The following is a 26783-nucleotide window of genomic DNA, read 5'->3' on the forward strand; positions in this document are numbered from 1 at the left end:
ATGCAGAAGGGCTGGAAGAAGTACTTCGGGCAGAAGTCCTTCAGCGAGGTGGCCATGGACGAGTACCTGGGCAGCCTGGGGCTGTACCGCAAGATGACGGCCAAGGACGCCTCCTGCCTCTTCCGAGCCGTCTCGGAGCAGGTGGGCGGCAGCGGTGATGGTGTCGGGGGGAGCCGGGGCCCTGAGGGCCCTGAGGGGCTGGCGGGGCGGGTGGTGTCCGCTGCAGGCCCGCGGTTGGGGGGCGCTCCGGGAGACCCCCTCGGGGTGCCCGGGGTGAGGTGTGGCGGGCAGGGGCGTGTGTGGGGACGGGTGCGATCAGCCCCTGGCTCTCCTGGGGCACTGGGGCTTCCCTCAGCCTCTTCCCCAAGCGCCTGCGGCGCTCTGCGGCGTTTCCCCGTCCTGTGAAGTGTTTTGTGGTGGTAGTAAAATAAGCCTAACGTGAAGCACAAATTAAACCGCAGTTTTGCCCTTTCATTCTTTAATAATAACTACTATTTTTTCAGTTGTTTTCATCACAAATTCATCACACGGAAGTTAGAAGAGCTTGTGTCTTGTTCATGAAGCAACACCAGCATAAGTTTGAATCTGTAAGTAATGCGTGTGTTAGGCCCGTTTGCACATGTGGTTGGGAAGTAATGTGGGAGGGGGTGAGTGGTTTAGCCGTAAACATACCCACATAAACACATGCACTGCAAACATTCATGCTTTGCCAGGCTTGAGCCGTGTAAGGGAAGGGAAAGGTGATTGCTTGCTTACCTGAGTTTCAATCACACAAGTTGTATTTGACTTTGTATTTCTGAAGTTCCTGAAATCAAGCAAGCTACTATTACCCAAGTAACCAGGAGGGTGCCAGATACTTATGTAGTATATTTTCTATGGAGCAACCATTGCAGAATTTAGGAGGTAGGAAATACGTAAGATTTTGGAGTAAGAAACAAACAACAAAAGATGGTGGAAGACTCCACAATATGTTTAGTTGTTGCATAAAGTCATGAGGTTTTTTGGGTTTTGTTTTTTGTTGTTGTTTGGTTTTTTGTGTTGTTGTTGGTTGGGTTTGTGTGTAGCGGTTTGTGTGGGTGCATGTGTGGCACGGTTTTGTGTGGTGTTGGGATTTATTTATTTATTTATTTTCAATATGTATGTTTTGTTTTCCGCTTGTGATGACTGTGAAGTGCTTAATCTAATCTAGGAGGGAGATGAGTCGCTGAGTATTACTCAGGCTCATGCTCTTAATTTTTTTAGGATGTCTCGGTATTTCTGTTTTGGTACTCCAAATCATTCCCATGGTATAAGGCAGGAAACAGCCAGAGTCATACCCCCAGTCAGACCACAGCCCTTCAGAACCCCAAAATGACAGGAATTGGTAGACTAGTCCCAAACTTGGTGTATTCCCCCCCACCATTCAACAGCTAGTAACATATGGCATAGTGTTTAGGTTTAACTTTGCTTTCCAACTGCCTAAGTTTTTATATTTGTTTTCTTCTTTGTTTTGTTGAAAGTATGTGGAGGGATCATTTGAAAAATACCTTGAACGACTAGGAGATCCAAAGGTAAGTCTGATCTAGTGCTTGTGAAGAGATTAAAATTTGAGGAGACTAGAACAGTAGAACAGGAGAGGATTAGATAATGCTTTAAAATGTGGTGGTTTGAGGTGCCTCATTTGAGTCTCATTTGCATAGGTAATACAGCAGGTTTATACTGAGTATTCACAGTATAAGCAATGTTGGTTTTAGTGAGGAGTTTGTTTTGGTGCAAAGGAGCAATCTCTGCACACTTGACAGTATAGCTGAGGCCTCTTGTGAGCCTTATTCATAATTGTAATTATTCTCTAAGAAGGAAAAAGCAAAATATGTGGAATGTACCTCACAAAATGTTTATCAGGCTTTACAATCCCTTGCCTCTTTCCTTTACCCCCAGGCTTGAATGCTCAAGTTCAAACTTTTATTTTGTTAGACTTTAACCAACAAGTATGGTGAAAGCAGCAGTCTCTGAAACAAATGTAGTGTTTTTAATAATAAAAATGTGACTTGAGTGATATGTTTCAGAGTTGCTGCCAGAACTAGCTCTATTGTACTCAGCTTGGTAATTGTGGCCATCCCATGTTGCAGACTTGTTTTTCTTTTTCCCCTGGAAATCCTAATATCTCAATTCTCAATGCATTGATTGCTTGTTTTAACAAATGGATGAGTTTGGTTAGGTAATTTAATACTACAGAGAGCTAGAATAGAGTTCTCGGTGTTGAAGACAGCTCTGCTATTTTATGTAATCTCATAATCTTGCGTAGGAAAGCGCTGGCCAACTGGAAATGAGTGCTTTATCAGTCATGTACAAGTAAGTGGCTCTTTCTTAAGTTACGCTTTGTTTTGAACTTGATGGTGTTTGGGTTCTGGCCTCAGGACCTTTTATTTGTTTGTTGCAGAGATGCTGATGTGTGAAACATTGTTAGTTTGACTTTGTTAGGGTAGCATTTCTAACATGTAAGTGGATGCCATCACAGCCCATGTTTTTACAGTGTGGATTAAGGGGAGGGTCAGTTTCCAGTGATGTATGTTTGTTTTCTTTTTGCTAGTGTTAAACTCTGAAGTCAAGTGTTTCTTTCTAGTAGCTGAAGGATGGAAAATGGGAAAAAACCAAAGAGCTGTGTGTAGTGGAAACACTGTATGGTAGTTATAAGCTTGACTAAAACTCAGGTAGGTGTTCTTGAAAGCTCCAGTAGTGAGGAATACTTGCCCTACTTGGTGCTTAAACCTTGATATTTATTTCAAAGGTAGCGTAAGCCTGTGAAGATGCTGCTGTCTTGCTAAAAATGCTGCTATTCCCTAATAATTCCAGTGTTAAAAGGAAGAACCCTCCCTTTGCAGGTTCCTTCTCTTCCAGTACTAAAGGAACAAACTGAAAACTGAAGTTTTGCAAGAGTAACTTGTTCCCTGTACTGAGACTCTAATCCTTTTGCAGGGTGGCTAAATCACTTAGACTTGTCTCAGTGTCTGAGCACCTTGCCAAAAGAATAAGTACTTGACCTAATCTGTGACTAAATATAATGGTCTTTCCCAGATAATTTTTGTTCCCCTAAGATGTGTACTGTTTGCTCATCTAGCTGTTGCTGTATGGTAGCGTTCATTTATCAGGAAAAGTATTCTACTTGACTCTTCTATAAACAAACAGTGGATTCTCAAAACAGCTCCATGCAAACTTCTTCATAACATGGTTCTAGTAAGAGTGTGCTCTGTCACATCTTGTTTTTCCTTTGCTTACTTAGGCGAGACTTTATACTCTACCGGTACCCTGGAAAGCCACCCATTTATGCTACAGACAATGGCTTTGAAGACAAGGTGAGGAGAACTGAGACAGTTTCCTACCCCTGCATCCTAGTTACCTCTAGTTCTGCTTAGCTGTAAAAGCTTGTCACTGGAATTGAGCTCTTTTATCTCCAGTGCTCTTGCGTACCTGAACAAAACCCCAAAGCTGACTTCAGCTCATAGAAGCAGCACACTATTTGCACAACAGCTAATTCAATTATAATAGCTTTACTTCCCATCTGAGGGGTGGAAAGAAGTTGTAATTTTGGCAGGAAGAGGTAGCATTGCAATTCCAGGATATTTTTTCGTGTTTCTGAAATCTTCTTGGGTAAAAACACTTCCTAGTAGGAGTCTGACTGATCTGACAGGGTAGAATGAAATATCTGGGTTGAGTTGAAGAGCAGAACAAGACACATTCATCATATTGGCAAAGAGAAGGTGTTCTCCCCATCCCCAGTACCTCTCTTCCTAAACTTGGATTAGGTGTGCAGCCTTTCTTCCTGAAAAAGTGAGCTTGAGGGGAATGAATTAATCTAACAAACTGATTCATTTCAGTGATGTACAAATTGAGCCAAATTAAGAATGGGAGCTAATGGCACAGCTTATCTACACAAGAATTACTGCTGGGGACAAAAGGAACATAAAGGAGAAATACTCTGTATCTGACCCCTCCTGTTTTTTCTGCAGTTGTGTAGATGTGCCCACACAATTATGTGGCTAGCTCAGGCACGAGGCCAGTGAAGTTGCTGTGGTATGGATTTCAGTATGGGCTACTATATTTGCCAAAGTGGCTAGTCTGCTCTGAAATCTGTGCTGCTGCAGCTGTTCTTCTCTGTTGGTTAGTATTACTCTCTTTGTTGACATGCGCTTCTGTATTTTTCAGTGTAGTTTCCTGCGTAGCTTGATCTCTTTCCAAAATGATCTAACTTTAAAAGTCGAGCAGTATGGTCTCAATGCATATTTGTCCTCGAAGGCTTTACTGCCACAGCTCTCATTAAGTGTTGACAGCTGCATGTATAGGCAGCAACTCTTTCTGATGTTGCTCATTCTCACCACGAGATGAGAGCTTGTGTTGGCAGAAGACATGGTGCACGCTGAATTAAAAGCCTGGCAGTTGCTTGTGGTCGCATGCCAACGCAGGGTTTGATGGTGTAGCAATGCATATGTTGCAGGAAGCATGTGTCTTCAAAAGGCAGCAGAATATTCCTTATTAAAAGCAGGGCTTTGTTGAGGGCTAGAGGAGTAGATGCTCTTCGAGTTCCTCAGGTAGGGAAGAGTGAAATATGCCTTCGATACTGGACAGTGTATCTTGGGTACTGCATTTAATGGCTTGTATTTATTTTGCCTCTTGAAAAATTGGTAGTTTCGGAGGTATGCTGGAAACAAATTCTTATTTCATGTTTAATACAGTATGATGTGCAAATTGATAGTTTGTATGATAGACAAACTTATTTGGAGACTTTATGTAGGATTCAGTTTTAAGCTGATTCTACGGGTTTTCTGTATCTATATTGAGAATATTTATTGTTTTCTTGATAAGCTGGTGTCACCTGTAGAATGAAAGAATAATGTAGGCTTGAACTAGGATATCAAATAGAAAACATTAGGTTTTATGTAATTCCAGCCTTAAAGCCAGCCTTATTTTTATTTTCCCAGATTTTACTGTGCTGTTCCGGCAACGGCCATTATGACTCTGTGTATACAAAACACTTCCAGGAAAATGCTGCTATTTGCCAGGGTAAACTTGAAATAATTTTTCTATGGAAGAGAATTACATGTTTTCAGAAGTTTATAGGCAGTGTTTGTTTTGGTTTTCAGGAGTGGGGAGGAGAGAGATGGAAGCTCATTTATTGTATATTAATATATACATATACTCATTCTATCTGTTAAGTGGGTCTATCTATTAAGTGCCTTGTAACAGCAGATAATATCTGAAAATATGCTTACCTTGAAAATTGCAGCTGTTCTTATGGATCTGGTATGATCTTAATTTGGTTTGAGCTTTTTGTTGATTTATCCAGCTGTATTATATGAGATCCTGTACAAAGATGTGTTTGGCATGGATGAGGAAGAATTAAGGTCTGCAGTTGAGGTGTTTCGAAGTGGATCCAAGAAGAACAGAAACACTGGCTGTGTAGGAAGTGAGGATGCAAACTTTGATTGTCTTCATGAAAAAGTGTCCAGAAATCCATCAGAAAAGAGGTAGTATTTTGGGAATGGGGATGTGGTAAAAGGGGAAGCAAAAGAAAAAAATGGGAAAAGTTGCCCTTGGCAAGGTTTTTAAGTTCCTTTGAATGTTCATGGGGTATTAACTCTTCTTTTTTTCCTGCCTCATAACACAAACACAAAGGTGAAGTATATTATGGAAGAGAGCGTGCTTTCCTTGGAGCTGGGAAGTGTCACGTAATTGAACATCCTCTGCTGCTGGCTGTGTTATAGTTATGTGTTGCTCTGTAAAATGACAGCTTTTTTAAAATAAAATTGTTCCTTTTGTCATCGGAGTTGTTTTTTTGATGAGAAGCTGTCGTTACTCTTCTAAACCTCTATAGCTCTGCAGAGGCAATAGCGTATTGAGAAAATGAGCTCTGCTTTATTTTCTTGTTTGTCCTTTTTAAGGGAATTGCACCCCAAATAGACTATTAAATGGTGACATTATTCAAGTCTGAATCACTGGGGATGAGGGGAACAGATAGAATGTACGTATAGAAACCCTTGTGTCCTGTGTTGTTTAAATCACTAGAAAGGCCTGACTGAGTGCTTGCAGGTGACATTGGCTTGATAGGACTTAGAGTGTCTTGTACTTGAGAGTGCAAGAGTTTAACCAGTCAGTGGGATCATCTTCAGCCTTTCCTAATGCCAGCAGTAACTCTCGGTAGCTGTGGGTGTTGGAACAAGTAAAGGTCATGTTCTTGAAACTTTGGAAAGGGTTGTCCTGTACTGTGTCCCAACCGTGGTTAGTGTTTAAGGCAAAATCTGCCACTTGGTGGCACCATGGTGCTTTTTCAGATTGCGCGAACAGTTGGTTGTTTTTAATCCTGCCTAGAAATTATGCATGGTATCTTTGGTAATCTTATTTTCACTTACTTAGAGTGGACGACTGGGAAGGCAATGATACTGACAATCCACAGGAAGATAAGTTCAAACAAGCCATTGAAGAAGAAAAGGTTTGTCAGTTAGGGAAGAATTCCTTATGGTGGGTTGTTTTTGTTGTTGCGAGATGTTACCCTTGTTAGGGCTAAACCCTGTTTTCAACTTATTTTTAAAAATGAGTTTTTGGGAAGTGGATGACTTATTTCTTGCATCTGCTTTTCTTTTGGTTTTGTCCTTGAGCTTGTATTAAATTTGATAAGGCTTTTGCCTTTCTGAGTTTAGCTTGTTCTTCTCTAGCTAATACTCTTTTTCACCCAAAGATGGAGCTTAGCAAATATTTCCGAGTTTGTTGTTTGTTTTTCCTGTAAATGGTTTAAATCAGTTCACTTTTGGTTTGAACACAGTATAAATCACTTTGGAGCAGTTTTAGAAACTCTATAGAAACCTGTTTTCAGATACAGCAACTGAAATTCCCAGCAACTTTTGAAGCCGTGGCTTAATTGTTCTGGTTAGCTTCTTTTGACTCCTTTTCAGTAAAGAAGATGCCAAATATTGCACTTGAACATGTTTCTAACCTTTCCAAAGTCTGTCTGTTCAGCTTCTGAACGCCTAAATGTGTTTTTATGTTCATGAGCTCTAGTTTTTAGGCAAACATAGTGGAAGTGAAAATTTTGGAAAACAGTGTGTACATCTCAGAAGGGTCCACAGATGTTGGTAGGATAGAGACTCTGCTGAACACATTAAATACGCTTGCTGATGCTCCATTTCAACTCTTTAGCTTCCAGAAAATCCATCAAAGATGCCTGTTCCTTATAAAGTCCTAAAGGCACTGGACCCTGAAATCTATCGAAATGTGGAGTTTGATGTTTGGCTGGACAGCAGAAAAGGTATCTTTAAAAAGGAGAAAACAAATGGCTCTTTCTGTACGAAGTTAAGTTTTAAATTTATGAATCTGAGGTCTATGTCACCTGTTTCTGCACTGCTGAGAAGTGAAGGATACTGGTTAACCCAGCAGATACTTGTAGTACATCTTCTTGCTAGTAGCTGGTTTCTTGGCCTTATTTAAAAGTACGAAATATACTGCTTCTGACACTGTATAAGGGTGATAAGGTTGCTAGAAATCTGACTGCTGCTACTTATTTATTACAGTACAGGAAATACAAGGACTCTAAGCAGAGTTTGGAATGCTGTGTTACCATTCTGTTGTGTTGGGAATCATTCAAATTTGAGAGTGTTTTTGTTGCAGCATTTGTGCAAGGATGACTGCTTTTTAAAGCATGATTTTGTCTTCAGAATTGTGCAGTAATGAAGATCTCAAATTTAGCATTGAGATCTGTCAGATGAGGTAAGTTTTCTCTTGCTTCCCAGCTTTTCTGGGCTTGAATGCTCTGGAGAGATTTCATGGTCTTCATGACTTGGGATAGGTTGCTGCTTTGTGGCGTACGCTGTTGCTGATCCATAAAGCAAGAAGTTACCAAGAAAGAAGTTTTGAAGTAGTGACTTATCTGAAGTGCTTTGCATGCTGAAGAACTCCAGCATTTTACAATTGCATCAGCAATAATGAGGGTCATTTAAAATTTTTGAAAGAGAGTATAGTAACTAATTATCTATGTAGAGTATTGATATGCAGATAATCCAGGCAAAGTGGAGAAAAACCTACTGAAATCTAGCAGCAAGGAGACTTTAGGCAATGTTAGTTTTACCTGTATAACATCCAACATTCTTAATAGCAGCATTAGTATTAAATTCAGGATTAACTCGGTACCATCACAAAAGACATTGTAGTATTGAAATAGTAGTGCTACTTACTGCATTACCTGGATATTGTTGATCTCCTGTGACTTAGTGTGGTATTGGTTTATTGTAAGAACATCTACAGTTACTTCACCATTACTGTGGGGAATGTTCAGGTATGCGTAGGAAATATTTAACTCAATTGGCCTATAATTTGTAGTTGGATGCTGTCATGAAGTAGTTGTAGGATACATGAAGAAAGAATGGCAGCTTAAAGGCGCTTTCCTTTTTATTTATTTATTCATTTATTTTTAGAGCTTCAAAAAACTGACTACATGGTGTTTGCTGGGAGACAGTACTATTTAGGAGACAAGTGTCAGGTTAGTACTCAAAGGAGACTCAGTTATGATAAACTGTTAAAACTGCCTTAAATGGAGTATGGCAAGCCATAAAATCATGTGACTTCATAGAATTTTCCAAGGCTTTTCTCATTTTCTTCCTTGTAGCTATTAATCTGACTTTTAAATTTCACTTCTTTTGAAAAATGTATGTTTAAATGTTGGGTAGTGTGAAGGAAAAGCTGCTTGGAAATTGATTACGAACCAGTGATATATGTTCCATGAATGTGGAAGTTCCAGACTGAGACCTCAAAATGCACAGAGTGTGAATTTGAGGTGGTTGTCTATTAGATTTTCACTGGGCGTCAGCTACAACTCTAGACAGTCTTCTGCTTCTCAACAGTAATGCAGCAAATATTTTCATAAAATGGAAAGGGAAGAGCTAAAAAGGGAGCAGTAGCATGATGTGGCCAGGGAATGCTGAAAGGAAGGTCAACTTTCTTTGTATTCCAATGTTGCATGTAGTGAGGGTGCTGGGTTTTTTTATCACTGAGGTAGTGCTGGCGATTTACTCAGTGGCTTGTTTCTAGTTGAGCAGAGCTTTCCAATTTCCTGTTTTATCTTGTATTCTTCTCAACTTCTTAAATAGTGATCTTCCTTGGAACTTACCTGCTTTCTAACTTACTCTTATACACTGTGGCAAGCAGGTATCTTTTTACCTCTTGATCACTCACAAGACTGCCTTTTTTTTTTTTTTTTTCCTCCTTCCTCCCTGAAGTTAGTACAGTGCTCTTTATTTTGCCTGCTATTTTGAAGAAGTATTTGAGACTCCTGGGCCAGCTCTGTAACGTAGGATCAGCTGGGAGCAGCCTTTGCTGTTAGTGGTTTGTCGACAGTATTTTGAATCCCTTGATACAGTTTGGCTATTTTAGAGCTTCTCTTGTTCTCTCTTCAGGTACGTCTGGAGCCTGGAGGTAAGTATTACAATGCTCATATCCAGGAAGTCGGACAGGATGGCAGCACGTTGACTGTATTCGTTGAGGAGCTGGCAGAAAAGTAAGCAGTCTGGTGATGACTTCATGTTTGAACTCTTTCTGGTTGAGTTTATATATTCAGAGATGTTTAGAGTAGGATTGTTAAGATACTTTGAAAAGACAATGTAGGCTTTTAAATGTAATAAAGTGAGGCTTTGCTTCCTTGTTGGCTATCATTCTTCAAATAGAATGTTGCAGGAAATTTTTTTTCTTGGGTTTCTAGTGACCAAAATCATTATTGTAATGCTTTCTGTGGAATCTTGCTGCTCTTTCTTCTCTGGAATGTGAAAGTGATCTTTGCAGTTGGGCTTAACTCACGGATAGCAAACTACCATCTGCCGTTCATTTCTCTGGAGTTTTTATGTTGTACTCAATTAAATAATTGGCACTTCTGTTGAGTCTAATCACTTTCTCCACTTTATTCAAGGCATTTACCCTTTTCCAAACCAAGTATTCAGCTTGATGACATATTGCAAAAATTCTGGGTTATCGCATACTTTCAGGTGTACCTCTGAAAGTGTACAAGTGCAGGGTGGGAAGACTTGACCCAGGCAGTCAATAGTGTTGAGACTAAATTGTAGCTTGCCTGTTTTAATAAACAAGTAACAGTAATATGTGCTTGTTGTCAGAGAAACAGATTGGGGTTTTTTTTGTTTCCACAAGCTCCCTACACTCTTAACTTTGTGGATTTTTCTATTTTCTTCTTAGTGTTGTCTCAGCTTATGTTGTTGTGCAGTTCTGCACAGTGTATCCTTGTGGCACTGCTAACATCAATGTTCTGTGTGTAGGCATACAGTTCCTTTGGCAAACTTAAAACCAGTGACACAAGTGGCACCTGTCCTTGCTTGGAATATGGTTCCCAGCCGAAAAGGAGGAACCTATCATAAAATATCAGGTGGATACTTCTCAGGAATAGGTTTGTACAGGGTTTCCACAAGCATCCCTTCCCTGGGGGTTCAGGGGGATTTGGGGGAGTTGCTTATGACAGTTTTGACAGTAGCAGTCTTTGGATGTGGGAAGTAACTCAAGCCTGTGATATAAAATTTGGTCACTGCAGGGGTTTGATGTAAAGTGAGCTTCAGACGAAGGAATGAATTTGCCTTTGCAAAAGAGAAAATCCATTGAAAATATGTAGAAAAGTTGGGATCGCTCAAAATTACCCAGGAAAAAGTTGGTGCTTGAGAAGCACGTGTCAAAACCAAGTGTGTGAACCAAAAAGCTTTTCTAATTTGGCCTTAGCTGAGATGCATGGATGGACTTAGGGCTTCCCCAGCCAATTAATTATGGATCATATTTGTTTGATTAGGATACTTTTTTTGTACTAAATAAATGAAGCCTTCATAAAAAGACTTTTAACACTGACAGTAGTGGTTTGATTAGCTGAAGTAGAGAGGGTGTTCACAAGTGAGATGCTTGTATTCTGCTCATAATATAGAATGCCTGCTTGAGCCTTCAAAATAAGGGTATGAAGTTTAAATACACTTTTTCTGAGATAGGCCATTAGCTGTTTCTTTTCCATGTATCCAAATACTGACTCTTCCCAAATGATAAAGAGAACATAGATCTGGAGGGAGCTATTTAAGGTGTAAATCTCTCTTTTCTGTCCTCAACTGAAACTGCAGAAATGGATATGAAAACACGGAAGAGAATGCTTAAGAAAGTTCGTGGAAAGGAAGTCTTTATGACTGTGGCTTATACGAGGGGTCAGCCAGTTCTTCCACCCCGACTACAGCACAGTGTTCCTTCAGGGCGCTCTCCGGTTCAGTGCTCCCAGAGTGGTGGAAACATGGCACCTTACGAACACTATCATCCTCAGAATCCTCCTCAGAGCCACAACCGTGGTTTTGGGATGCCAAGGTATGAAGCTTTGAAAATCTGAGGTCACTACTCGTTTTCTGTTTGTTCTTGCTGCAGACTAGTTAGGAGAAAGTTTGTGCTGTTGAACAGGTAAAACTACAAGTGAGTTCCATCTGAGAGGCACTTCCTGGTAATTGCACCTTTTCCCCTTTGAACTTAGGGGATCTGCCCGATTTATAAACAGGCACAACATGGTTGGCCCTCAAATAGCATTGTGCCCCAGTCCAGGGAAGAGATGCTATCAGAGCTATGACAATTTCTCCTGCAGGCCCTGGTAAGTGACTATAAACCTCTTTCCAGAAAGTTGCTCTAAAAGAGCTGGGGAGGATGGTGGTATGTGGAGGGTTGAGTTGGCTGTTAATGGCACAGTGTCAAACAATGGGTTTATTGTGCCTGTCCAAACAGAACAAGGGTTCCAAGTGAGTAAGGAAACCAAGGTGAAACTCCAGACAGTGGTGATTCTTAACCTCCTTTCTTGTTTTTAAAGCTCCTACAGCCGTAGCCGCCGCCAGATGCAGGGCGTGAATAAGGAATGTCAGTATGGGTTTGTAGCAGGGCCTGGAGAGGAGCCGCAAGGACCAGAAGAAACGATAACTTTCTATGAAATTGAAGGAGAGGGTGATGCTGCTTTTCCTACTTTACCAGTGAGTTATGAACAAGGGGTATGTTAAACCCTCTGAAGAGGAGGGTGGAGAGGGAAGCTGTGCAAATGTGCAGTGCTTCTTTACCTAAACATACCTCAGCACTTTATCTTTTCCTTAACTTTTTTCTTGGACTAAGCTTTAGCAGTGAATGTGTTCTTAGGAGGGCTGAAATGAATCTAGATAAATTAGCCTAGATCCTGTAAAAGCTGCTTGGAGCCTCCATTTTTCACAGTGTTCCCTTTTTTTTTATACTGTCCCTCCTCTGGCAGCACTTGTTTTCTCTTTAGTATATTTTCATAAGAGTAGGGTCATGTTTCTCCTTTCTATTGGAGTTTGAAAACAAAGCAGAAATCCCTTCCCCTTGTGGATGTCTGTCTCGCTCTAAAGATTGTGGGAGGAAGCTTTTGACTTGTTTGCAACACTGTAATTTATCATTTGTGTAACTGTATTGGGAAACTGTATAGCAATAGCCTGGGCTGTTCCTATGCATTCATAGTTGTGATGGTTTGGGCTAGCATGTTGTTCCTGAAGCAGTTTCTTCTGTTGCAGAAATGAAAATTTTTTTAATTTTCTCGTAAAACAGTCTTTCTCTAGAAACAGTCTTTATCCTGTAGATAAAGTAGCACAGTGTATTCTTAAACTTTAAAATAAATGTTTTTCTTTTATTTGTAATCTAAGCTTAGTACAAAGCTGGGTATGTTACAAAAATCAATTGATATTTAGGTATCTGAATAGGAAAGCAGATCTTTAAAACAAACAGAACATGGTAGATTTGAGTTTGTTTTCACTGTGTCAAACAGTGAACTTAACAAATGTTAGACTTGTATTTAAATGAGAGAAGATACCTGCTCAGGGCTGTTTCAGCAGCAGCCAGTTTTTAATTTCTCCTCATGTTCTAGAGCTGTAATCTTTGCTTTGTTTGTGGTGTGGTTTTTTTTTTCCTCCTAGTGTGTCAAGGAATAAAGGCAGATAATCCTGCACTTTTTTTTTCGACAGTAAATCAATATAGCTTACAAGCTTTTCTTCCCCATTGTGAGAGCAGATACCCGCAGCTCCTAATTAACAGTTTTTCACGTTTGTTCAGTGACTTTGTTCCTGTTGATGCCAAAGCCTTTTCTGTCTCTTCCTTGTCTTGTTTAGTAAAGGAATGTAACATTTCCTGGGGAAAGATGCATCTCGCAGGAAACTGCCATCCTACTAGAGGCCTGGTGGGAGAATCTTCTGAGTTACCACCTCTGCTTCAACCTGGGAAAGCTTACAAGCCTCTCTGAGAGCACTTTATCGGTCTCTAGTCACCATGTCTTCCGAGGAGAATTTTGTCACCTTAGCCATCACAAAAGAGTGAATCAACTTCCTTTGCTGAGTGTCTCAATCTATATTCCTGCTTTAGAGAACTCTCTGTTTTAACTTGTGGTGCAGCTAAGAACTCAGTTCAATACGAAGACAAAGGACATCTGAAGTGTTAAAGGAGTCCTGTGGGAAATCTGGATGGGTGCTGCTCTCTGAAGAGGCTTTGCATGTGTGGGTCAAGTTAGTGCAGACAGTGGTCTCTATACCAGCAGCCACCCATGGGTTTCACTAATTGTGACTAAAGAGAACATTTTTTCCATGATAATGAAAGCATTTGGATGAACTGATCTGCAGAGGGTGTGGTAGGAGTGCTCCAGGATGAGGAATGCTGCAGTATATGTTGGGGGGTAGCAGTCTTGACTGTTCCCTGGGGTCTGTTCCCTCCTTTTCAGTTTTATTTCAGCTTGAGATGAAGTTGGGTAGATTCTGTGAGGGAGCGACTTGACTGTTGCATAGGACAGTGGTAGGTCTTAAAAAAATAAATTACTTTACCTTTTGTTCTGCCTAGCAGACTTAAAGGAAAGAAATGTGTCTGCAGCTGTTTCGTGGCCATCAAGGTGCATGGGAATGGACACACAAATGGCAGTTGTAGTTAGTTGTGGTTGCAGCAAGTTTGGTCTGCCAGCCCATTTCTACTGTGCGTGTGTAGAGCATGGAAAATCTTTAAACTTCTTCTAAATTCACACTTCTGACTCTGCCTTTTAGAGCCAGAGTAGCCCTGCTCCTGTTGTCCATGGTTCAGCAGGATTTTGGGTAGCAAGGAGAGGCCCAAACTCTGTTCCATCTAACAAGCAGACCCTGAATTCCTCAGAGGAAGAAGAAGAAACAAGTGAAAATGGTGAGTTCTTAAAGGATTAGTGAGTGAAAATTAAAAACAGGTTTAGACCTTGAGAATGCTTTTGTGAAAGCAGGTTTCTTACATCTCCTAAATACCTGTTTATTTTGAGCTTCGGATGTGCATGTGAGCACTTTATTTTTCTTCCTTGTCTGATAGAAAGGTGTCACTTCTGTTTAAGCTTGCTAGCCATCACCCTTGTGACTGTGTAGGTCTGTAGCAAGCCAAGTTGCTGCTTAAAATTGCATGGTGTAAATTTGGTAATGGCAACCCTGATACTTGGTGAAATAACAAAATGAGCAGATCTTGAGTGTTTCTCTGCCTTTTGTGCTCTAAACAAGATGATACTGAAAGCAGCTTGTTAGTGGATGCACTGAAATGTAATTGTGGTAACTTTAAGCTTTTTTTCCCTTTGATCAAAGCTTCCTGTTCTCTCCCTTGTAGGGAAATTTCATGAAGAATATATCTATGCACCTCCAGGTAAGTAAAACTTTAGTCTGTACTGATGGAACACTCAGTGAGTGTAATGCACTTGTGATGATCTTTTTATAAGTTTCTGAAGGATTAGGTTTAATGTGACTTTTTTCAATTTATTTTGCTGATGCCCTCCAGATCCTGACTGTGAAACTGCAACAGTATTTAGTTCAGCAGAACCTACAGCAAACTTGGTAAGCTTTTGTCACTCTGTTCATATTAGGAATGTTTGAAGTGTGTGGCGTTCTTTATAGAAACCGTCCTTAGATGCAGGCTTAATGTAGTAGGTCAGAGACTTATTTTGGAAGCACAGAATTATTGTTTCATTTATATGTTCACCCCCCTTTTCCTCCCTAAATGGTGAGGTTTTTATCTGAGTCTGCAGATACGGTCTGGATTGTACTAGATACATTAATGATTTTTCACCTTCGCTGTTGCAAAGACAAAGTGTGTATTTGAGTGCTCTTTTCTTCTTTTTCTGCTCCAGACAGTACTTCCAGTTAGTATTATTCCTCCATCGTGAGACTGGAGAGATCTCTCACCTCTGATAGAACTGACTTTGGAATGTTTTCTTTTTCATCTGAAACTGAATCTTTAGTTACTTTCTGGTCTACAGTGGGTGTGAAAGTCAGTCCTGTGCATGTCAGATTAAAGCTGGTTTTGCTCAAGTTACAAATGATCCTCTGTGTGTGCATAGTCCATAAATATTTTTTATGTAGGGGTGTGGTGTGTATGCATTGTGACTTTTTTACCTCTTAAACGGACCATACTCTGCTTTGGAATCCCTTCAGGAAGAAGGGCCGGTCTCTGTGTCACCTCAAGATGGAGTGGCTTCCTTCAGCTATCCCCAGAAGGTAGTATCTAGTACTTTATTGTGGTAGACCTTATGGAGAGGTGACTACTCTGCTTGGTAAGGGTCAGTTTGTGGGGTCCCTCTACCTACCCCTTACAGCATCTTGTAGCATTTAATATAATTCCCTATAAATACAAGCAAACCAGAAGGCTGAGAAGATGCCTTGCAGGTGTCTGCAACTCTAAACTGGTATTTTCAAGCCAGTTTTTAGAGAACTGGGACAGTTAGCTGCCTTTACAGCTAGGGCTTCCAAAATGCATTTTGTGAAGTGATAATTTTTGAACTAAGTGGTATGTCTGTAGCCTTTGCCAAAGCCAGTTGTAGAGGCAGTGTACTGAATGCTCTGACTCTTTTCCAGGTGATGGTGAACTCTGCAGCAATCTCAACCTCAACAGGTGTTTATGCTGCTCCAGCTACAGGCTTCTCAAATTCTGCTGCCTCCACTCCAGCCAGTGTTGCAACAGCAGTTCCCCCACAAACAGCAGTTCAGCCAGTTGTAGTATCTCCCCTTTCTATAGGGAGGCCAGGTAGAGTGCACATACTATGGCTGTGGACTTTGGGTGTCTTAAATTTTCGCTTGCATCTTCCCCTCCCATTATTTTTTTTTCTACCTACCCAAGACAAATGTTAAAAAGCTTAATAAAAAAAAGCCATCATTTGCTTTGGCTTAAAATGACTTAATAGTAGTTACAACTTTACTGTTGACTTCTTGCTTTCATGTTTAGAAGAGGGACAGTTGTCCCTGAATTTGAATTTGCCTGGGAGTTGGAGGTCTCTGCTTTGGGTTCGCCTCTCACCACCTTAAGCCATTAATGCCAAGCATTTTGCTAGAAATTTCTTTTCAGAAGGCAGAAAGTTGTGGCAGGTCCCTTCTCCCCCTGTTTCATACTGTTAATTTTCCTCTTGAGATATTTGTGCTGAGGCTTTACTATCCCTTTCAACAGAGACACTGGCTGTGATGGTTCAGGATCCACACAAATGTCCAATTTGTTTTGTGTTTAGTTGGCTCCTGTGCTTAGTTATTTCTGTGCAAGGAGATCACATTTGTGATTTGTCATGTGGTGCACTTACCACCTGAAATGCTGTATTTACCTTGTTCTTGTGAAAAGTCTGTTAAGAAAAAAATATTTTCCCCTTCTTATAAAGAGGACTTCTCGTGTCTTTTGTAACTCTTCTTTTGGCACCCAAAAAACCCTCCACCTTCTGTTGTGCTCAGTTCTGTCTCTCTTCTCCATTTTTCTCCTTGGTTTGTGTGGTTTTTTTCTGCTCTGCATGAAAGTTTAGTCAGCACGGTTCTCTGAGCTGTCTACAAATGGAATATGAAGCTTGCAGATAGACAATATGGTTAAGGCTTGTGAGACTGGAACATTCTCATCTGGTTTTAAAATTTCTTGTGGGCTTCTTTTAAAGTGATTACTAAAGAGAACTTTGAATCTTGTATTGAGGGGCACTGAGATGACAAAGTGATGCATACTTAATTGGATAACTTAGCATCTTGTTCATTTGGCCTGTCATTGCAAATTTGACTTGACTTTTGTTTCCTTCTTAATTGTAGTAGTTTCTTCAGTGCCATTCCCAGTTTACTCAGCTCCTCTTCCTCCAGTCAGCGAGGTGGGAGAAGCTGGTGCCATTCTTCCACCTTACTCTTGTGATCCCAGTGGCAGTGATCTGCCTCGAGGTAAAGATGGTATTTTGTGCTTTTACTACTGCTGCTCTTCAGCACACTTCTGACTTATCTTCTCCATGGAAACTTAACAGAATACCAATAGTGAGAAAAATGGCTCTTTGCAGCTCGCAGGGAGTGAGAAATAATATTACAAATACTTGTGCTAAAAATGTTTTAATTCCTGGTTCTGAATAGCAAGTTCGTATCTGACTGAAATAGGTGATTACTGCAGCTTTAGACAGCATCCTAAATAAATTAATACCAAGGGGGAGGGTACGTGGCCTCTATACTGGTTCTTGGTGGAATAATAATTTTTCTGATAACTGATTTTTTAAAAAAGTAAAAAAATAAAAAAAATCTGTATTTATAAAGTCATGCTGTTGCACAGTTCAGTGGGATATTGTGGTGTTTTTCTGTAAGGCTCCAGAATGTCTTTCTGTAGTATCATAAAGTGGGGATAAAGTGTAAGGTCATCTTGTTGCTTGGGTGCATAACCTTTTCATATACTGTCATCAATTACAACAGTGTTTAAGGTATGTTTTAGCTATTGAGCGACAAGCATGCAAAGACCAATGTAGTACCTACCAGCAGAGCAGCTCAGAAACAGCTTTCAGCTTTATCAGCTGAATTTGGGCTTCATTTTAGAAGTCGTAATCTTTAGTCAACTTGCTCTTAGAATGTAAGAGTATCAGCATGCCATGCGAGGTTGTGTCAGACAGCCACGCTTGGTAAGCAGTGCAACAGTCATATACATATGATATTTTGTTGTTATTAATTTATCCTCTCCGTCTGTCATGTTTATGGCTCACAGGGCATGAATAGAGTCTGTAACTTAGAGAGCTTTGTTTAATAACCCAAAGATCAAGCTGTCTGGTGTCCTTACTGCAAGCCAAGTGCCTCTCAGCTACAGGAATAGCAGTACTGCTCACTGTGCTATGTAACTTGTTTTTCTCTAGGTGGGAAATGCTGTGAGGCCCAAGCATGCCACTGTTGCATCACTGCACACATTTCAAGAGGCAGACAAAACTATTCTGTGATGCCATGTCTTGTCTTAGTTGATAAGGATTGTTAGTTGTGGTGCAGTTTTCGACAGCTATAGAAAAATGCTCTACCCTGTGTGTCCCCTTGTTCAGTCTTTTGACAATGTATTGGCTCAAACTGCACTAAGGGTTAAAAATTTAGAAGGGCTGTAAAAGAAAGCTTGATTATTCAGTGTGCTTGTGCTCTTGATAGCAAGATGCAGCTTATCCTAATGTGTACTGCTCAGACTGGAACAGAAATGCTCTGGATATGAGCTGAAGTTCAGTTATGGTTCCCTGTGTTGCCACAGCTTCAGCTATTTCTGCCCTTGCTGGGTTTGGCAGCAGTGAGGCCAAGCTAGAGGGAAGCTGTAGCCTGCTCTGAAGAACAGCAGTGCAAAACTGGCTGGCTCTTTGTTTTTGTTGTTCAAGTGGTGGATCTCTCTCTGCACATTGGAGTGCATCAACTTTTAAAATATGCCCCTGTACACTGGATATGTTGAAAGTCTGCGTATTGGAGCTGGCTTGTTGTAATAGCGGTCTATGGATAACAGCAGGTGATGTTACCTTTAGTTCAAATTCCTGAATCTCCCATGTTCTCTGTTGGTGCAGAGAGGAGCATTTAATTCAAGGGTGAGTGAGGAAGAGAACTGGTTGCATGTATATAGGGTCTGTGCAATCTGAGTGTTCCTTTTTACACTGTTTTGAAAAGCATAGTTTCTCTATAACTGTCTGATTTGATTTCTTCCTTCTTGTAACTGTCTATATTACAGGTATATGGCAGTTGTAGCTTTTATTGCATTGGAATAAAACCCAGAAGTTTTACATTCTAAAATCTATTACTTCAAGATGGAACGTAAAATATTTTAGTAAGGCAAATTGTTTCCATTCTTGATTCAATGTGTTGCTATCTCAAGTAGCTCTATTGTCCCTGTGTAGGACTTTCCTCAGTGTGCTAACTCTAGAGGGCTAATTTCAGATAAGATAGAGCTACTCTTGATGTCTACAGTTCAGGTAGCTACATCTGGTAGGTTGCAGAACAATGTTGGGCTGAAATGCTATGGATTTTCAGTTGCATTTAGCATGTAACATGCTTGTCTTGTCAGAAGTTGCTCTGGAAAAAGGCATGTTCCAAACCACTGTGGCGTGGCTCAAAGGGCTGCTGCTTTCACAGCTGCTGCTAATGCGCTCTGCAGTAACTCAGCTCTCCTGCAGGTGCTGTCAGTTCTTGGTTGTGTTAATCTTGAATATTCTGTTTCCCGCTTCCCTGCTGCACTGGTGTCACTCTAGATGATATTATGCAGACAGAGTTAATGGTTTTCAGCTTTAGTTGAATGCCCTTAACTGAGGCTTTCAGCACTTGGGAGAATTGGGTGTTAAGTGTGCTGACAAGAATCTGGAGTGGATGTGGATTAACAACCTCTTCAGATCTGCCTGTAGTTCTTCAGCTGAGTCACTCCACATAATATTGGCCATGTCCTTCTTGACATAGACTAGAAATTTTGTTAAGGATTTTAAGATTTAAGAAATCCAGAAGCTTTGGAGTAGCGCAGTGTAATGTTTGTGGGTACACTTGACCTAGAGTTCTGTGCATGTTGCTAAAGATACTTGCAGGCCTGGTATAGATTGTGAGGGTGACTTGTCAACAGACCAAAGTCCTGGACTTGGGAGGAGGACCTGCCATGTGCCTCAATATTTCTTGGTACATCTGCATTCTGTTCCACTTTTCAACATCTCTTGGATCTTTTTTTAATGGAGCTTAGGGCTTATGAAACGTGTTTGTTAACGTGGTGACCTTAGGTGTCCTGCCCATGCCTGCTCCCTTATAATTGAAGGAGATGTTAATGAAAGGCTGCTCAATATTACTGTGGTGCAGTAGTGCTCAGGATTGACCAAAGCATCCAGTCAGCACAATAAAAATTTTATCATGACTTTTGTCCTAATGCATTGTAAGATGAGATTTTTATCAGCAGTCAACATGGTTTTTATATTTTCATGTCAGAGTAGTTACCTTTTTTTGGCTTAGCTTTTGCTTCATAAGGTAGTCATGTTCATTGAAGATTTATTTGACTTTCAGATATCTAAAAGAGGAATAAAAAAAACCTGGTCTCCTACTGTACTGGCTTCTGTTCCAGCGTTCCACAGGTGTCAGTATTTCCAGTATCAGTTTGTCACTTCAGTCTCCCAGCTCTTCCTTTGTACTTTTATCACTGCTACGAAGCAGCTGTTTCATTCAGCTCTTACACTTGTTTTGCATAGATTTGCATAAACAATTGAAGAACAAAGTCAGATTTTCTGGTGTTTTGGGTTTGTTTTGGTTTGGTTTTTGTTTGATTTGTTTGTTTGTTTGTTTTAAAAAAAGTTTCAAATGTAGATGCAGTTTCAGCTAGATACTAAGAAATTGGCATCTATGTGAGCCTTGGTGTTGTTTGTGATATTTTACTGGCTATGGTCAATGTCACAGCCGTATCACCAGCCTTTTCAGGAGGAAGCTTACAGCTGTTAGATGTGAGGAAGGATCTGTGTGCACTTCCTAAAATAGTTGCGTGGATTGTTGCGCTGATCAAATATGCTGAATGGTAAAAGAGTTGAGAATTGGCAACAGCAACAGGGGAACAAATCGTGGTGTATTTCAAGACTGAGGTTTGCGTTTCTGACGCTGTTCCTGCCTGCGGCGAAACACAGTCCAGGGCTGGAAAGGTGTGTGTGTGTGGATGGCTGGACAGGGCAGCAATGCGGAGCCAAGGCCCTCGTCTGGGGGAAGCAGGTGGTGGTAGAAGATGGTATATGTGGTAACTCTGGAGGTGCTGCTCAGTTGAAGCCATTAGTGGCTCGCTCCTTTTCAGTTGTCTCCCTGCTTTCCCTTTCAGCTCCCAGCAGTACTAAAGCAAAGTCTCTGTATGTGTGTGTGCATGTGCATGCACAGTTCCAGAACTGCGTCATAGGATTAAAACATGCTTTTTTGCTTTCAATGGTCAGTTTCAAAGGTTGAAAACTGCTTCACTGGTTTTGGTCAGTTTGAAATGTGTTTCTAAGTTCAAAACCCTGTTGTTCTTTGAGAGTGGTTTCAAAGTTCCTCCACGCATCTGGGATTGCTTCTCAGCATATCATGTATTTGCCTCGGAGCAAATTATTTGGCCCATGGAAGACAGAAGTAAAAGGCTACTTGCAAGACAGCAGGAAACCAAGTACCCTTGTGAGGAAGGGCAAGGAAGGAAACATTCCGTATTCCTTCCCCCTCCCTCCAATTTCTGACTTGATATAACAACTAGGAGGGGACTCCCAAAACAAGGTCAGAAGGTCTTAGGATTGCTGCATGTTGACATTGTCCCTGTTGGCGTGTATCTGTGGTCATTGCTCGGCAAAGCTCTGAAGATGGAGATAATGGCAGAGCCAGACTTAACCCTGGCTAGAAGCCGTGTGGAGTCTCCCTGGGGATGACCCATTGTCTCTCGTGCCAGCCCAGTGTAGGTATTTGCAGTATGTATGCACTGTCTATGTGGTGTGTGTACATTGGGGATGAATTGTCACTGGTGTCTGAGAAGGCTGTTCCTGCTTGTCTGCCTGCTTCCAAACCGTTTCTCATTTCTGTAGTGAGGAAGGGAGGGAGTACTTTTAGTGGTCAACTTAATTTACGGGCTCTTAGGCAATTTCTTATTTGATAAAATACTTTTTCCTCTAAAAACCCTGCCTCAGTAGGAAGCCAGAATTGCTTAAGTTGTAGTTGCTTGGACAGTGGAGACTTGTAACAACGCTGACAAGTTATCACTTGAATAATCAAGATAGATAAACCAAAATTAAAGCTAATGTAATCATTGAAGTTAGATAATATGTTGGTCAGACAAATGTTTTACTATTGCACAAATATATTAACTGGATTACCTTAAAAAGATAAACTAGTTTTAACTACTATTTATATTCATGATGTATTCTTTACCCTCAAAACTTTAAAGAAAAAGTAGTACTAAAATACTGTTATTCATTGAGTAAGAGTAACTTAAAATGTTCCTAATGTAAGTAAGTTCCTTTTGCTTCTTGGTTTATATTTTTCTGCTCTTTAATGTCATGTCCTTTAATTTCAGATACAAAAGTCTTGCGGTATTATTTTAATCTGGGATTGCAAGTAAGTGCTTGTGCAGGCAATTTACTAATTTTAAAAGCTGCTGGTTTTCCTTGACAAATGTACTGATGTATTTAAGACTTCCAAGTGTGCTAAATGTGCATCCTGTGCACTTGCCTACTGATATGTATAGGCTTGCTTGGTGGAGGTTAAAGTAGAGCTCAGGAAGTGAAGTTCTAACTCAAGATGTGAAGCACACTAGTATCTATGGTTGACTGTTTTACTTTGGGTTGTGGTGGTAGTTTTGTGGTGTGTGATTGTTGGGTTTTTTTGTTGTTGTTTTCGTGGGTTTTTTGGGGTTTTTTTTGTGAAGGATGGTGGATAAATACTGTTCTTACTCTGAATATAAGGAGAGGAACCTGAACTCTTCTTAAGAAAACTTATGTACAAGACGTCAAAGACCACTGAGAGAGTTTTGAGAGGTTTGAGTCTTGTAGGACTTGTTAGCTGTGTTCAAACCGGTTAGCACCATTTCTCTGTGTTCTGGGATCTCTTGCTCTGCTGAAGGGTTGTCTGTCTCTGAGCCGGCAGTCATGGGCAGGTCAGTGCTGCTGCTCAGGGAATAAAAAGAAGTCATGTCACCTTATCCATTGGAAGAAATAGGAAAAATCTCTTTGAATACAAGAGTCAATAGGTGGAAATCTTATTTCTCTGTAAAGATTTCTGACGTGACAGTGATATGAAACTGAGATGGCTATTGCTGCAGGGATTGCTGTATCTTTTCTGGCAGGCTGTATTGGGTTTTTCTAGTGTGTGGAGTATTCTAAGGAGTTAGGAAGGAAAAAGTGCACTTCTTCCTAACTGTAGATCTGAAACTAGTGATTTGGAGGAGTGATGCGAGAGTATGTGGCTGTATGCATGACCTTGTATTCTTTTTTTTTGTTTTCTCAAAGTATTATCATCAGAGCTGTTGGCCTCCCATGATGTATGTACAGCCAGTGCTGCCACCCTCACCTGTTGAAGTTTATCCATCATATGCTGAGCCAGCTCCTGTCCTAGATCAGTCAGCACCTCAGCTCTACACTGATGCTGGGCGAATGGAAGTCCACCAGGTTCCCTTGGAAGCACCTGCAAATAGTGAGTGTCTGAATATAAGACCCTGTAACCAACTAATGAGAAGTGAAGGAATAGGTTTTCAGAGCATGACTGCTCCATAGGAGCCGCTTGCCTGTGGCTTTGCGGTCCTGTAGGAAGCATGAGGCTGGGAGGACATAAAGCTTTGGAAGGGGTTATCACAAGTTCCTCTGCCATCTGTGATACTACTTAAATTATGTCAGAACCACTGGTTTAGCCACCAATGTGTCAAGGGCTTTCTAAAGCCATAAAAAGGAAGTAGTAATCCTTTCTAGGCCCGTATTGGGTATACTACCTTTCACTTGGGAGAACTTTTTTCTAAAACTGAAAGAACATCTTTGCTCACTGATAAGCAAATAGTTGTATCAAAACAGTATGCCTGTATTTAAAGTAAAGGAGACGATTGAGTTTGGCAAGCACTGAGCATTAGTACTTCAGTTCCATAAGAATTTTTAAAAGGGAGATGCTACAAACCTTGGCGTTAGGCTCAGCATGCTGCGCTCCTGAGTAGCCCTTATTGCTAGCTGTGTCTCCTATTGTGCATAAAATTTACAGCAAAACTTAGCATTACCTAGCAGCTTTGTAACAAGCTTGTAGATACACTTGGTGGTAAATAGGAGGATTATATTAAATGAGGAAAAAGATGTCCAAAAGGTCAGATGCATAGCTCATTAAAATCTATGGAACAGGGCAAACGGTCAATGTTGGAAAGGAGCACATCATAACAAAACTTGCTCAGAGGCAAACAGGCTTATCGCTCTGATAATGCTTCAGCCTGTTCAGCTAGGATGGTTCTTTTGCATAGATTAACGTGATATGATCAGAGATCAAATAAGGGGAGAACATATTAGCTCTTTACCTGAATCCCTCTTGAAGAAGCTGCCACTCCAATGGAGATTGCTGCTAAGCAGTTCTTGGACAGGGTTTAGTGAGAAAATGGGCAAGTTGTCCTGTAGTCCAACTTAGAGGGTCACAATAATTTTGGGTCCTGTTAGGAGGGACATATATGGGCATAAATTGTCATGTAAATGGATTTTTCCATTTTGGCCACCGAAACAATGCTGTGTTCATGGTGATGAAAGTCTGCATAGAAAAGCCATAGGTATGGTAAAATATGGTAAGTGTGTGTATTCTGTTTTTTAAGGTAACTTCCAAAATGCAGAGCCTCCACCCCTGTCCTACGGGCCACTGTATTACCCAGTCATGTCAGACCCCTTCAGCCAGCAATCTCTTCCTGGGTTTGATTCTTTAGTACCTGCCTATCGCTATGTTAGTACCTGGCATCCAGTAAATCCACCGTATGGAAATTCTCCACAAATTGCTAATGCTGTAAGTTCTGGGCCACTGCACCAAGTCAGCTATATTGCCTCACCTAACCCTGCACCTCATGATGTGCCTCAAGGGATGTAAATCTGGGAGCTGTGAGCTCACTTCTTACCTTTTGGTTTCTCTTGTTTCTTATTTGTCAAATATATGTTAATATTGTTTTGTAAATGTTACACTTAGTGGGCTGGGTCAGTTGATTAAACTGCTTTCAAATGTCATGTTTATCTTTAGGTTTATGTTAGTGATAGTTGACTTGACAAGATGATGTTTTGGTCAATTAGGTAGGAAAGCATAGGGAAAGAGTATACACAAACTGTAGTGCAGGGAACACAAAGCTTGAATTTGACTACATAAAGTATGTGTAAAAACATGCTGTCACTAAAGGAATGTTCATCATGTACCTCTGAGGGGTTGCACTGGAACGCTTAGACGTGGTTCATGTTTAAGCGCTGAAATAGGCTGCCATTACAGCTATAGGTAAAAATTAGGCACAGGGTCATTAGAGGATGAAAATATGTGAAATAGGTTGGCTTTCTCAGATTTCGCAAAACAAAACTTCTTCACCATTAGTGGTCACATTTATAATAGCTGTATTTCTTCTAATTTCATTCTGCATAGGTTTCATGACTCTTGAAAGTATAAGAATACTGTTTTGATCTGTTGTATATTGCTGTACATTTGTAAGATTTGTTTTGTGAAAGCTGTTGCAAAAATGGTGGTAGTCTTGGTGTTTAATTTGCACTGACAGCACAAAATAAAAGCATTGAACACATGAAAATGAGTGGTCATTTGTCACTGGCAGGTTATGTTCCTGGCAATTAGTCATCCAACAGCCGGGACCAAAGAACTGTAGTTTTCATGTGTGGGAGGAGGCTGCTCCAGCCTTCTGTGAGAAAGTATTATAGCAAAAGCTTTCAGCATGAGAATGGAGTACAGTGGGAAGCTCTAGCTGTGTTTTTGTTGATAACTTTTTAGGAAGAAAACATTGAATAGTCCATGCATGTGAACTGCAGTTCTTTCAGATGGCTCTGTCCTTGATAGAAACTTGTACTGTACATGCGAAATCCAAAAGAAGTGGGTGTGAGCTGGGCCCTGCCCACAGCCCTGGGGGGTATCATGGTGGCAGAGCCCTGTCCTGGAATAATAAACAAGGGGACAAGTGCAGCTTGTGCCATCTCAGTCCCAGAGGCCCTGAAAACCAGCAAAGACGCTTATTTAACAAATCTTTTACTTTTTTTGTAGAGGCAGTGTACTGAATGCTCTGACTCTTTTCCAGGTGATGGTGAACTCTGCAGCAATCTCAACCTCAACAGGTGTTTATGCTGCTCCAGCTACAGGCTTCTCCTCAAATTCTGCTGCCTCCACTTAAGCCAGTGTTGCAACAGCAGTTCCCCCACAAACAGCAGTTCAGCCAGTTGTAGTATCTCCCCTTTCTATAGGGAGGCCAGGTAGAGTGCACATACTACGGCTGTGGACTTTGGGTGTCTTAAGTTTTCCCCTCCCATTAGTGGTTTTGTATTTTTTTTACTTATCCAAGACAAATGTTAAAAAGCTTAATTAAAAAAAAATTTAAATCATTTGCTTTGGCTTAAAATGACTTAATAGTAGTTACAACTTTACTGCTGACTTCTTGCTTTCATGTTTAGAAGAGGGACAGTTGTCCCTGAATTTGAATTTGCATGGGAGTTGGAGGTCTCTGCTTTGGGTTCCCCCCTCACCACCTTCAGCCATCAATGCCAAGCGTTCTGCTAGAAATTTTCTTTTCAGAAGGCAGAAGGTCATGGCAGGTCCCTTCTCCCCTTGCTTCCTACAGTTAGTTTCCCTCCTGAGTTGAGATACTGATTAGGGCTGTAAAAGAATGGTTATTCCATGTGCTTGTCCTCTTGTTAGCAATATGCTGGAGCAGAAATACTGGAGCAGAAATGTACAACAGCTTCAGCTACTTCTGCCCTTGTGGCAGGGAGCATGGGGGAAGCTATTTTTCGCAGTAGTGAGGAGCACCCTCCACAGTTCAGTGCTCCCAGAGTGGTGGAAACATGGCACCTTACGAACACTATCATCCTCAGAATC

General features: G+C 40.8%; 1 protein-coding gene across 1 annotated transcript; it reads left to right on the plus strand.

Moving 5' to 3' along the window:
- Positions 1-24797, plus strand: LOC135993433 (UDP-N-acetylglucosamine transferase subunit ALG13-like). The gene is made up of 22 exons (XM_065643304.1): positions 1-141; positions 504-587; positions 1500-1550; positions 2285-2331; positions 3260-3332; positions 4956-5037; positions 5321-5501; positions 6388-6463; positions 7168-7276; positions 8439-8503; positions 9417-9517; positions 10284-10411; positions 11118-11352; positions 11840-12014; positions 14052-14184; positions 14626-14661; positions 14794-14849; positions 15867-16035; positions 17064-17186; positions 22276-22316; positions 23207-23390; positions 24532-24797. Exons 1-22 carry the CDS (start codon positions 1-3, stop codon positions 24795-24797), a joined length of 2556 nt encoding a protein of 851 aa, XP_065499376.1.
- The last annotated feature ends 1986 nt before the right edge of the window (positions 24798-26783 follow it).

The sequence above is a fragment of the Caloenas nicobarica genome, chromosome 12 (assembly GCF_036013445.1).
Source record: "Caloenas nicobarica isolate bCalNic1 chromosome 12, bCalNic1.hap1, whole genome shotgun sequence".
Classification (NCBI taxonomy): domain Eukaryota; kingdom Metazoa; phylum Chordata; class Aves; order Columbiformes; family Columbidae; genus Caloenas; species Caloenas nicobarica.

Coding starts and splice junctions, on each gene's coding strand:
- LOC135993433 (XM_065643304.1), top strand. CDS start 1: ATGCAGAAGGGCTGGAAGAAGTACTTCGGGCAGAAGTCCTTCAGCGAG. Junction 3,333..4,955: donor ACAATGGCTTTGAAGACAAG/GTGAGGAGAACT, acceptor TTATTTTCCCAG/ATTTTACTGTGCTGTTCCGG. Junction 14,185..14,625: donor AGAAGAAACAAGTGAAAATG/GTGAGTTCTTAA, acceptor TCTCCCTTGTAG/GGAAATTTCATGAAGAATAT.